We start from the raw sequence: 12,237 nt of genomic DNA, 5'->3' as shown, positions 1-12,237 counted from the left end.
TTTCTTTCTTTCTTTCTTTCTTTCTTTCTTTTTTTTCCTGGGGCTTGAAATCAAGGCCTGGGCTCTGTCCCTTTTTGAGCTTCTTTTGCTCAAAGATAGCATTCTATCATTTGAGCCACAGCTCTACTTCCAGCTTTTTTTTGCTTATGTGGTACTGAGGAATTGAACCCAGGGCTTCATGCATACTAGGCAAGCACTCTATCACTAAGCCACATTCCTAGACCCTCCCATACACTTTAAATAATCTCTAGATTATGTATAATATCTAATACAATGTAAATGTTATATAAATAGTTACTATACCATATTGTTTAGGAAATGATAACAATAAAAAATACTTAGCTGGGGACAGAGGCTACTCAGGAGGCTGAGATCTGAAGATCACAGTTCAAAGTCAGCCCAGGTAGAAAAATCCCTATGAAACTGTTATCTCCAATTAACTACTCAAAAACTGGAAGTGGCACTATGGTTCAAAGTGGTAGAGCCCTAGCGTGGAGCAAAAGAACTCAGGGACAGTGCCCAGGCTCTGAGTTTAAGCCCCTGACCACCACCACTACCACCACCACCAACAACAAAGAACACAATTTTTTTGTTGTTCTTTTTTGGGGGGACAGGGGGAGGGGTATTGGTCCTGGGGCTTGAACTCAGGGCCTGGGCTCTGTCCCTGAGCTTCTTTGGCTCAAGGCTAGTGCTCTACTACTTGGGCCACAGCTCCACTTCTGATTTTTTTTGTAATTTAGTAGAGATAAGAGTTTCACTGACTTTCCTGCCCAGGCTGGCTTCAAACCGTGATCTTCAGAGCTCAACCTCCTAAGTAGCTAGGATTACAGGCATGAGCCACTAGTGCCTAGCCAGACACAACCTTTAAAAAATATTTTTCATCTGTGGCTGGGTGAATCAATGGATATAGATTCTCAGATATTAAAGCCTAAATTAAACATGTTTTTTTGTTTTGCTTTGTTTTGTTTTGTAGTACTAAGCTTAAACTTAGGACCTCTAGCTTGCTAGACTGGCACTCCAATGTGAGACACTCATTCAGTCCCATTGTGTTGGCTATTTTTGAGAAATGGTCTCTGAAACTTTTCTGCCAGGGCTGACATCAATCCATGATCGTTCAGCCTCCTAAGTAGCTAGAATTATAGCCACCAATGCATGGCTCATTTCTTAATCTAGATTTGGTTCATCCAAATATCCACAGTAATTCTCCAGGAACATACAGCTATTTAAAAATGTTTAAGCACAATATTTAATCATCCAACTAGTAATGCACCAGAAACTGTAGAAATAATTATAAGAAACCTGCAACAAAATTGAATACATACTAAACCTCTTAGACTCTTAATCTTCACAATGACCCTAACAGGTATAGATATCTTATTTTTCAGTGAAAAAAATTGAGATTAAGAGAGATTAAGTTGCCCATGATTACCACTGAAGTTTGAACCCAGATCTGACACCTGAGATTCTGTTCCCCAATTTCCTCAAACAAGTTAAAATTCAGATTATATCACGAAGGTTAAAAATAAACAGCTGAACCTTGGTATGGTTTATGCCTATAATCCTTGCTATACAGGAGGCTGAGATCTGAAGATTGAGGTTAGAAGCCAACCTAGACAGACAAATCCAAGAGAATCATCTCCAATTAAACAGAAAAAAAAAAAAAGCTGGAACTGGTTAACATGACTCAAATGGTACCAGCCCTGCTCAAAAAAGCCAAGTAAGAGTTCAAGCTCCAATACAGAAAAGTAAGAAGAAGGAAGGCGGAGGAGGAGGAAGGAGGAAGAAGGAGAAGGAAGAAGAAGAGGAGGAGGAAGAGGAGGAGGAGGAGGAGGAGGAAGGAGAAGCAGCAGTAGCAGAAGCACAGAAGAACACCATCACACACACTTCTTATATTTCTGTCAGTCTTGACTCATTCCCGTTTTTGCCACCCCCGCCCAAGCCTGTCATCCAACCCTGCCAAAGGATAAAACCAAATGTATTTATGCCTCATCTGTCTCCTGTTTTGTACATGTTCCTTGGAGTTGGCTGTATTTATCAGGATCATTTGGCTAACAAAAAGGCCCTGTAGAGACTGTGACAGATCAACAGGCTTATTAAGAAATCATACAACTCATACTCACACAGTGTTTCAAAGCTTTCAAAACATTTTCATCTATATTTTTTTCCTTAAAGCCTCATGATAACACTAAATTTTATGTGATAGGGAATGAAGTTTGAAAGACTAATTACAGCTGAGCACTAGTGGTTCAAGCCTGTAATCCTAGCCACACAAAAGGCTGAGACCTGAGGATCATAGATCAAAGCCAGCTAAGGCAGGAGATAATGTGAAACTCTTATCAAAAAGCCAGAAGTAGAACTATAGCTCAAGTGGTAAAGTTCCAGCCTTGAGCAGAAAAGCTAAAGGATAGCACCCAATGCTCAAGCCCTGAGTCCAAATTCTACTACTGTCACAGAACAAAATAGAACACCACCACCAACAACAAAAAAAAACCCCCACAAAGCTCAATAATGACCTCAAGAGCTCATAACTGGGGTCTCACAGCTTTGCCTTTACCCCTAAAGCAAATGCATTGATTAAAAAAATTTTTCATGAATCACTTCCAAATGCAACATCATATTAGAACATTTAGATTCTTATTCCCACCTTTCAGCCAGTGAGTAGGTCATCTAGCCTCATCACTAAAAGTAAGGATGTGACCAGTTAACAAGACTAACAATGGACAGTTCAAGCTGTTAAACACATAATTGGCCAATTATGCTGGATTCTGGTGGGGTCTGGTCGTGGGGCCTGAACTCTGAGCCTGGGCGCTGTCCCTCAGCTCTTCAGCTCAAGGCTAGTGCTCTACCACTTGAGCCACAGCGCCACTTCCTGCTTTTTTTCTTTTTGCTTATGTGGTGCTGAGGAATCGAACCCAGGGCCTCATGCATGCAAGGCAAGCACTCTACCACTGAGCCACCTTCCCAGCCCATATGCTGGATTCTAATGTTCAGAAAAGAGAAACTTATTTATAGCCCTCATAGGTTTCCAGAAGTCTGGGAGTGTACTCAGAACCTTGCATCTCAAGCCCACCTTAACCTCCAATCTGCTCTCTTGCTGGGCATATATCCCCAGACCCCAAAGCAATGGGTAGCCTCTAAAAAGGTCAGATCTTCTGGCTCCCACTGTGACCTCTGATTGCTTTCACCTCCTATCTAACATGTCTTAAAACACTTTCAGCAGTAATGTTTCATCCACTCACTCGGAAGATCTATCTTCATTTAATTCCCTATATATTTTTGTAGAACACTAGTCATTCACATCAATCACTTTCTCTAAAATAATGTTTCAACTGGCTGTTCCCTGAGCAGGTCTTATATTTTCCTACTTCAGTACAGAATTCCCTAAGATTTTTCTCCACCTTGTTTTCTTTCTTCACTTAGGAGGCTTTCCCAGCGCACTGCACAGAACTGGTCCTGTCTTCTTGCAAGCCCCCACTGAGTTGCATGTGCACGGGTCTGGGCTCTACTCAGTACACAATTGGCAGTTCTGAAAGTTCATATATGAGTGACTCTACCTAATTATTACATTTAACAAGATACTTTGATAAAACTTCTCATTTGACCCTCCAAACAACTCTAAGAGCCTGCTTTTCTAGTTTGAAAAACGAACCAAGAAGATTAGGGAAGTAATCTTCCATGATTATACAGGTTAAGACATAGGAAAGACAGTGCTCAAATCTAGGCTTTGAGATATCTCTTGAATTTTCTATATAATATATTCATACTTTGAATCCCTATGATAAATAGCAATATAAACATTTGATTTGAACTACCTTGTCTGAGAAGTATTAAAGTAAATTAAAATTTTCCAGGGCTGGGAAGGTAGCTTAGTGGTACAGTGCTTCCTTGCATGCATGAGGCCCTGGGTTCGATTCCTCAGCACCACATAAGCAGAAAAAGCTGGAAGTGGTGCTGTGATAAAACACTAGCTTTGAGCTGAAGAGCTGAGGAACAGTGCCCAAGCCCAGAGTTCAGGCTCCATGACCGGCAAAAAAAAAAAAAAAATTCCTTACTGCCAGGCACCAGTGGCGCACATCTATAATCCTAGATACTCAGGAGACTGAGATATGAGGATTGTGATTCAAAGCCAGCCCAGGCAGGAAAGTCCATGAGACTCTTATCTGCAATTAACCAACAAAAGGCCAGAAGTACAACTGTGGCTTAAGTGGTAGAGCACCAGCCTTGAGTAAAAAAGCTCAGGGATAATGCCCAGGCCCTGAGTTCAAGCCCTAAGATCATTAGTACGTGTGTGCCCCCCCCTCCCATATACACAAATTTTCTTCCTCGTTCCATTTCTTGTGGTTCTTCAAGGTGATCTCATGTTGACCTAAACTTTCTTTTTTTTTTTGGGGGGGGGGGGGGTCCAGTCATGGGGCCTGAACTCTGGGCCTGGACGCTGTCCCTCAGCTCTTCAGCTCAAGGCTAGCGCTCTACCACTTGAGCCACAGTGCCACTTCCGGCTTTTTTCTTTTTGTTTATGGGGTGCTGAGGAATCGAACCCAGGGCCTCATGCATGCAAGGCAAGCACTCTACCACTGAGCCACCTTCCCAGCCCCTTGACCTAAACTTTCAAACTAGCATATATGCAGTGTCATAACTCATTGTGTTTTTAAAGAACATACGGAAAAATAGAACTCTTAAAAGCAAACATGTGAGGGATAGTATAAGACCTAGAAACAACAAATTACATTTTCTGAAGACAACAAATCAAGCCAATTAGTCAGATGAAAGTATACATAAAGTAAGCAAACTATTTTCAAACTCATCGCAGCCCAAATGAAGAAAAAGTAGCAGGGAGCTGTTTTGGTATAATACTTTAGAAAAGAAAAAAATATATATTTACTGCTACATATCTGTTGACTCTCTTTGGAATGAACTATCTAAGCTAGTAGATTTTATTAACATTAGGTTTTTCAGCTAACAAGGAATGATAAAGTACTACCCAGAAAAATAAGTGACAAATGTTTTTTATAGTTCTATGAAAAGAAATAGTCCTTCTATCTTTTAAGAACACTCGAATTTCACTGAAGCAAGCTCTGGAGGTGGTACCAAATCACCCCCAGATGTGAAATCTATACTATGTTCAAGTTCCATTGGGAAACTGAATAGCCACAATTTGCTTCTAAATTTGGAATCAACCAATAAACATTTGTGATCATAACCTATGGCCTCTTCTTCTTCCAATAAATCACAGAAATTTCTAAAAGACATTTCAAAGCCAGTCTAAAACTTCTCAAGTTGTAGATGAGGAACTGAGGTCCAGACACTGAAACACAAAACAGAAAACAACTTGCATTTACAGAAAACTTTCTCACTAGAACTCCATAGGTTCTGAATGGAAGGATTTGGTTTTTACTGTGGTTTCCTGAGACTGGGTTGGGGGTAGGGAAGGAAAAATAACCACAGTCTTTAAATAAACCCACATGTCCAGCATTCTCTTTACAATCTTAGATATAAAGGGTCTCTCATGATGACTCATTCAACCCCACTAGCTCAAAGTCACATATTAGACTAACCTTGACTGTAGTCACCATTAAATAAAAAAGCTGCAGTAGAACTAACTGAAATTGATCAGCTTGTTCTTCAAGCACCATTACTCCCGAAACCCACCCACAGACAGATCATGAAACCACAAAGTGGGAAGAACAAGTTTCTAAAAAGAGGAGTAAATATAAATTCTGGCTAGGAAGGCAGAAAAGGGAACTGAAAAGTTAATAGAAATTTACAAATGCAGTAGCTACTTCATAGCATTAAAAAAAATCTATCTCTAGCTACATAGATATTTCTGGTGCTAATGATATGTCATTTTTGATGGTTTCATCTGTGTTAACATTAGCTTCTAATCTTACAAAACATCCCCAGCTTCATTTCTTTCTTTTTTCTTTTTTTCTGCCTGTCCTGGGGCCTGATCTCTGGGCCTGGGCTCTGTCTCTCAGCTCTTCAGTTCAAGGCTAGCGCTCTACCCCTTGAGCTACAGCACCACTTCTGGCTTTTTCTGCTTATGTGGTGCTGAGGAATCGAACCCAGGGCCTCATGCATGCAAGGCAAGCACTCTACCACTGAGCCACCTTCCCAGCCCCCCGAGCTTCATTTTTTCATCTTAAAAGTGCAATTCATGTTCTCTAAATACAGAAACTTGGGGACAGAGGCTGATAGGAAGCGAGGAAGAAGAGGAAACGTCTTCTCTTGCTACACTCTAAGCACCCACAACTGGGCATTAAGTAAGCATTGCCTGGCATGTGATCATCACACAAGGGTAACCAGACAAAAGGAAAGTTGGGGAGGATAACGTGAGCAGTCACCCACCGAGAGTCTGATGGCTGTTGGCAAGAGCTGATAGAAAATAGGCAGAGTATAGAACTATTAACAGCCTCTATGAACCTGACATAAAAGAGCAGATCAGAACAGCAAGGTGGAGCACTTATAATTATCACTATTACAGAAAGCACACAACTATTAGAAACTAATCAAAAAATAAGCCTTCTTCCAATTATTTCCATAAACAGATAAAACTAATTAAAAATCAGTATTTACAGAGCCAAATATTTTGATTTAGCAGAAAACTTACCTGTTACACTGCATTCCCTTTAAGCCATTTACCATACCTGCCTAGCTTCACTTCAACCAAACTTCAGACTTTGTAAACACTAATCCTTCCCCAGACAAATTAGACTTTACCAAATCTGCTGACAGTTTTCCCTAGAATTCCAGATATACTCATACTTTTAATGTTCCCTTTGAGATTAAAGGTCTGAGAGTCACACTGTGAAAATGGACTCTTCCTGAGAGCTTTGTTCACTCAATCAGGACCAAGAAGGACAGCTTCCAGAATGTCCATGCCATCACCAAAAATGAATGGCTGAGAAGGTAACATAAACTAGACAGTGGAAGCAGGATGCTGGGGAATGTAGAATGAAGAGATGTTAAGAAATGGAATAAATGAAGCAGTTACAAAGTTCTGGGGCAGTTAAAGGCACTGACCTTCAGATTTCCGGGTGTTACAAAGATCTGGTGATCCACAACAGGCTGAGAGCAGCAGCTTCCCGAAGCCACCAACAGGCACATTCAGTCCTGTGAGGCCGGACTCAGCACTGCCAGTGTGGCAAACAAACACACACATTCTTCTCAGAGGCTGCACATACAACAGCCTCTCTACTGGGGCCTGTTTATTTTAGAAAGCAGATGCTTTGATGTTGGGGTAGAAGTTAAAAAGTTATGTGCAAAGAAGTAGTGACAGGAGCAGCAGGAGGCCCTGTTAATCATAAGTTTTAAAAGTTTTAAGGAAATCGTCAAATGGTCTGTCTATATACAGAGGAATGAGAGGTAAGGAAATTATGTCAGCCACCACTATAACTCTGGCCAAGACATTTCGACTGTTTCTTTAAGACAGAGTTTCATGTCTGCCCTCAAAGGGGTGCTTAGTGGGGGAATGTTTTGAAGTAACCCAACTTAGCAACCAACATTAATAAAATCTTCTAGGCCTGCTCGATTTTTCTCATCTATAAAGGTTATATATGTTATGAGCATTTCAAGCACTTGATGGAAAGAATCAATCCAAAATATGGCCTGGAAATAGTGTAGGGGTAAAAGCAAAAGGAAGCATATTCAGTCTATGAAAATAGTATATATGAATAAACCTTAATAACAAAAACAATAGATAACTGCTTATTGTGTGCTAAGTACTAGACATTGTTCTAATGAGTTAATACATAATACATTTTATGTATACACTCATTTACTTTTTACAACCATTATCTTGCTTTATAGACTAGGATCTAAGACAGGCTGGACTTATTTCTTATTTATCCAAGATAACAAGTAATATAGCCAAAATGCAAATGTAAACAAGTTGACATCAAAGCCTCCCTATGTGCTATTACTGCCTTTCTATGGTATATAATATCTCCAGAACAAAATTAGGAGGCAATAGTTTTTATAAGGTATGAGTTGTTATATTTCTCCTTTGTTTTCTTGTTATTTTTGTTTTCTGATTTTAGTAATAGCTAATATTTTCACTTCTATTTTCTCATAATACTGTAATGATAAAATCTTTTCTATACTCATTCAAATCCCAAACAGAGCATTTAATCATTATGATATCTATATGAAAAAAAATACGGTGTCCAAAATGAACTCATTAGAAAGTGTTTAAATCAAGAATGAAAAGAAAGCATATAAAAGGAAATCTCCTAGACAGAAACAAGGAGGCTTGGGAAAGAGAATAACCTGTTGGGTTTCATGAATGAAGAGGTTTTAGGTGTAGCATTAGGGAGCCTAAAACCATACTGAAAAAGGAACTATCATTCTTTAGTTTCACATTGCTTTCTTAATAAGATTAGTTAAACATTGATATGTTCTCATAAGCCACAGAAATAAGTCTAGAAGATCTGCTAAAAACCTTTTGAGACTGTTCATTCTCCAATTCCTTATTTATTTTGTAGCTTAACAACCCCACCCCTATCCCAGATCTGAGCCTTTGGAGACCACCCATTTGCTTACATTCATTACAGGAATTAATGTGGCTTGAAAAGAACTACATCAAGTTATAAGACATGAGAAGAGAACAAGAACTTCTGGTTTTTCTTGGGAATTGGATCCTGTCATATTACATAGGAAAAAATTACTTAAGTACTTTATTTCCATAGTTGTGCAAAAGTATGCAGTGTTTCTAATAAAACATTATTCTGTCCAGCAGATACTTTCATTTTATACTGTTTATATAAAAGGTCTAAAAATACTAGATCTCTTCAGTACAGCTGAGGAAGTACTATTATTGCTTCTAAAAATACAGAATTGAAAACAAATTATTGTATAACAATTCTTGAGCAATAAGGCAAAACCTGTAAGAGCTACCGCAATCATTTCTATGATGAAGGCTATTAACCAGAGCACCACTTTTTTTCCAATTTGGTATAAGAATTATAAAAAGGATGAGCTCTCTGAGGAAGAGACTACAGAGGAGTGATGATATCCCTCAAAAAAAAAAAAAACAAACACAGTGATTTTAAATAAGGTAACTGAAAGAAGACTGAAGAAAAAAGCTAAAAAAAAAAAAAATCCCATAAAACCCAAAAACAGTAATTAGATAAAAGAAACAGAGGAAAATTCTTTTACATATGGACTTTGAAAATGAGTGGTTTCAGATTCAGTTTTTCAATCTCTTCCTTTGAAATCATTACAAATGACGTTTCATTTGAAATTAACCAGGAAGACTCTGAGTACAGGAATAAATCCAGAAATAATTGTAGTTCTGAAATGTAAATCAACTAGCAAGATAAGAACCTAAAACATGTAGTGAGAATGCTGGGTCTGGCTGACTCAAGGCAAATGTGGTCCTGACATAAATTAAGTGCCAGTGTTGTAAAGCCTTTCTCAACGCCCCACTGTGAAAAGGAAGTGTGTGCACTTTTGTTCCTCACGAAACAGGACTTTGCTGTGCTCACTCCACCCCAACTCTACCTACTCCACCCCACCCCACCCTTTAGCACTGGATTAGCTACTTTATCCAGATTGCATTAGCACAACTTTCTTTGAATACTCCTGCCTTAATTTCAAGTGGCTTGTGTCTCCAGAAGACAGAAAGACCTAGAAAGATAAATCCAAAAGGACACCCACTAGAATGGAATGTGGTCACACCAGTACAGTGCAGGTACAGAATATCAGCCAATAGGAGCTTGGGATGTCTCTTGGTGGTAGAGCACTTGCCTAGTGTGCCCAAGGCCTTTGGTGCAATCTCCAGCGCCATAAGAAAACAATGAAACATCATCTTCTGAGAACTTTGGCCATATACCTCTACCTCTATGTGCAATTCTATTTGAAGGACACTAAATTGAACACACTAAATTGAAAATGCACTTTCCATACATGTGTTGCAACAATTGTTCATTGGGAGAGGGAACTGAGGAAGATGCCCTAGTTGTACTGAAGCAAGGAGCCAAGACTTTTCTAACAATTTTCTCAACTCAGAAGTGTGCCAAAGGTTGAACTACTTGTCCCCAACTACTTGTCACAATGTTGAAATTCTTTTGACCTAAAGCAAAGTATCTGCTACGTGCTTCTCAGCTATTGGAAATTTTGTCATAACAGGATATAGACGTCCAGGTCAGAGTTGGGATACCAGGACAGAAGGTCAATTTTGAAGGGATAAAATAGACCACATAAATAATATTGTGACTGAGCAAGAGCCCACTGCTGGACACACACAGAAGCCAGTAAGAGAGCACTGTGTTTTTTGTTTTTGTTTTGTTTTTGCAGAGAAAGGCTTATTTTGGATGGACTAAATTCATCCCCTGGATGGGCTTGTGGCTGAGGAATTTAAATGTTCTGGGTTGAGGGGGAAAAAAGAGAATGTTAATTGGTTATGGTCCAGAATCTTGGTGGGACGGTTCAGACTCCGTAAGCGTCTCCAGGTGGAACTTGGGTGAATATTCTCATCTTTCCTGCAGCTGCTGAGGGCACCCTCATTTCTAATCTAGACCAAGGGGCTCAGTTCTGTTCCCCATGTCCTGGTCATCGGATTTTTGGTTCTGATAGCCTTTCAAGGTCATTTCAGGTAGGGTGTTAAGGGTTCTGTGCCTACATCCCCCAAAGCATCTTGAACAATTTGTGGGGGGCGGGGGGGGGGGAAGGGGAGCTGGGAAGTTGTTTTATGGTTCGGTTTCAAACTCACCTCGTTTCCTTTAACTATTAAAATGCACACACCGTGGCCTAACCACTGCTTTGGGATTTCTGAACAACCACTTCATCACCCCCCCAAAAGTACTGACCCAGAGAGGGCACGCCTCTGCTTCTGCGCAGCCCAACTTCTTCTGCAAGCACTTAAGACCTAATTAGTCTTCCAGCTTCCTGGTAGGTAATAGCGTGAGTGAATCTGGTTGTTTATACAGACGGAAAACAATGACGCTCAAGAGATTTTGACAACTTAAAAAAAGGAGAAGAAAGAAAGAAAGAAAAAGAACGCGGTGAAAAGTCCAAGATTGCCTCTCCTGTGACGAAACACAGCCCTAAGGGCCTCAGCGTCCCCCCGCCGCCTAGGGCCGACTCCTGCCGCCTGCCCGCCGCGGTTTCGGGCCGCGGCCCGGGAGTCTCCTCCGGGCGGAGACGCCAGGCGTGCGGCGCGGGGCAGGAAGAGGGGCCGCTGCCCGGGCACGGCGCACGGCCGCGAGGGGGCCAGGGGCGGTTCCGCCCAGCGCGGGCAACGCCCGGGCCCCCTGCGCTCGCTCACCTGGTGCGTGTTGTTGGCCAGCTTAGCAACAAAGTCCCGGACCTGGCCGCAGTCCTCATCCTCGCTGGGCGCGCTGCGGCGCCAACGGCCGCCGCGGGGGATCGGGCCCCCGGCCGCGGCTGCGCGCAGCCCCCAGCTCACCCCGACGGGGCCAGACCAGCGAAGCGGTAGCGAAGCGGGTGGCGGGGGTGCGTCCAGCCGGTCCAGGCCGAGAGTCGCCGGCGGCTGCAGCTGCAGGAGGAAGAGGAGGAGGAGGCCGAGGGGCCAGCGCGAGAAGCCGTCCGCAGCTCCCCGGGGCCGCTCCATCGCCGCCGAATGCCGACGCCGCTGACACCTGTCACCCGGCGCGCCCGCCCACCCCCGCCGGCGCTGCGCCACACCCCCGAGCCCGAAACCCGGCGCTCCTTGGATACGCGCAGCCGGGCCTCTGCGCCCCCATTGGATGGCCGCCTGTCCTTCTTCCAGAGCCCACTTCTTATTGGCTAGCGTCGCCTCCAGATTCGGGGGTCTTGGATTCGGATGCCAAGATGCGGGACTGATTGGCTGGAACGTGGCAGAAACGGCTGAGGTCATTCCCCACCCTCGTCCGGCGTCTCCGGGGCCCGGCTTCCAGAGTTCGCCGGGGTTTTTCCCCACCTTCCCACGAATCCCTCTGTTTGGCGGCGCCTCGGCCCCCTCGCTGCCTTTTCTGGCCCCCACAAGTTAAGGACTGGTTACTCCCCCTCATTTCCCCCAGAAACACTCCTGAAATCCCTTCGGTTGAGGCAGCGTCTGGAGTATCTCAGGGAATCCCTGCACTCGCTCGGCTGGAAAGGGGGGTGGGGGGGGGCGATCGTTATGAACTGGTGCTTCGGGTTTTTAACCCCCTGCTCGCTGGAGCATCCATTGTCTGCCGAAACAGCCGCCTTGCTGCCAAGGTGAATGCGCAACGACCCCCCCCCCCCTCCCCCACGGAGGCAGATAGACATCAGGAC

At 42.8% G+C, this 12,237-nt stretch overlaps 1 protein-coding gene across 4 annotated transcripts in view; it reads right to left on the bottom strand.

Moving 5' to 3' along the window:
* Nucleotides 1-11,621, bottom strand: part of Sort1 (sortilin 1) — a 73,720-nt gene extending 62,099 nt beyond the window's left edge. For all 4 annotated transcript variants that reach the window (XM_042681950.1, XM_042681967.1, XM_042681958.1 and 1 more), the window contains exon 1: nucleotides 11,264-11,621. In XM_042681950.1, coding sequence (XP_042537884.1) covers nucleotides 11,264-11,569 — 306 coding nt within the window. In that variant the 5' untranslated portion in view covers nucleotides 11,570-11,621. The remainder of the gene's footprint in view (nucleotides 1-11,263) is intronic.
* Between the last annotated feature and the right edge of the window lie 616 nt (nucleotides 11,622-12,237).

This window comes from Dipodomys spectabilis, unplaced genomic scaffold (assembly GCF_019054845.1).
Source record: "Dipodomys spectabilis isolate Male_0828 unplaced genomic scaffold, ASM1905484v1 ptg000002l, whole genome shotgun sequence".
Classification (NCBI taxonomy): domain Eukaryota; kingdom Metazoa; phylum Chordata; class Mammalia; order Rodentia; family Heteromyidae; genus Dipodomys; species Dipodomys spectabilis.
The sequence above is the reverse complement of the archived record's forward strand: the minus strand, read 5'-3'. Positions and strand labels throughout refer to the sequence as shown.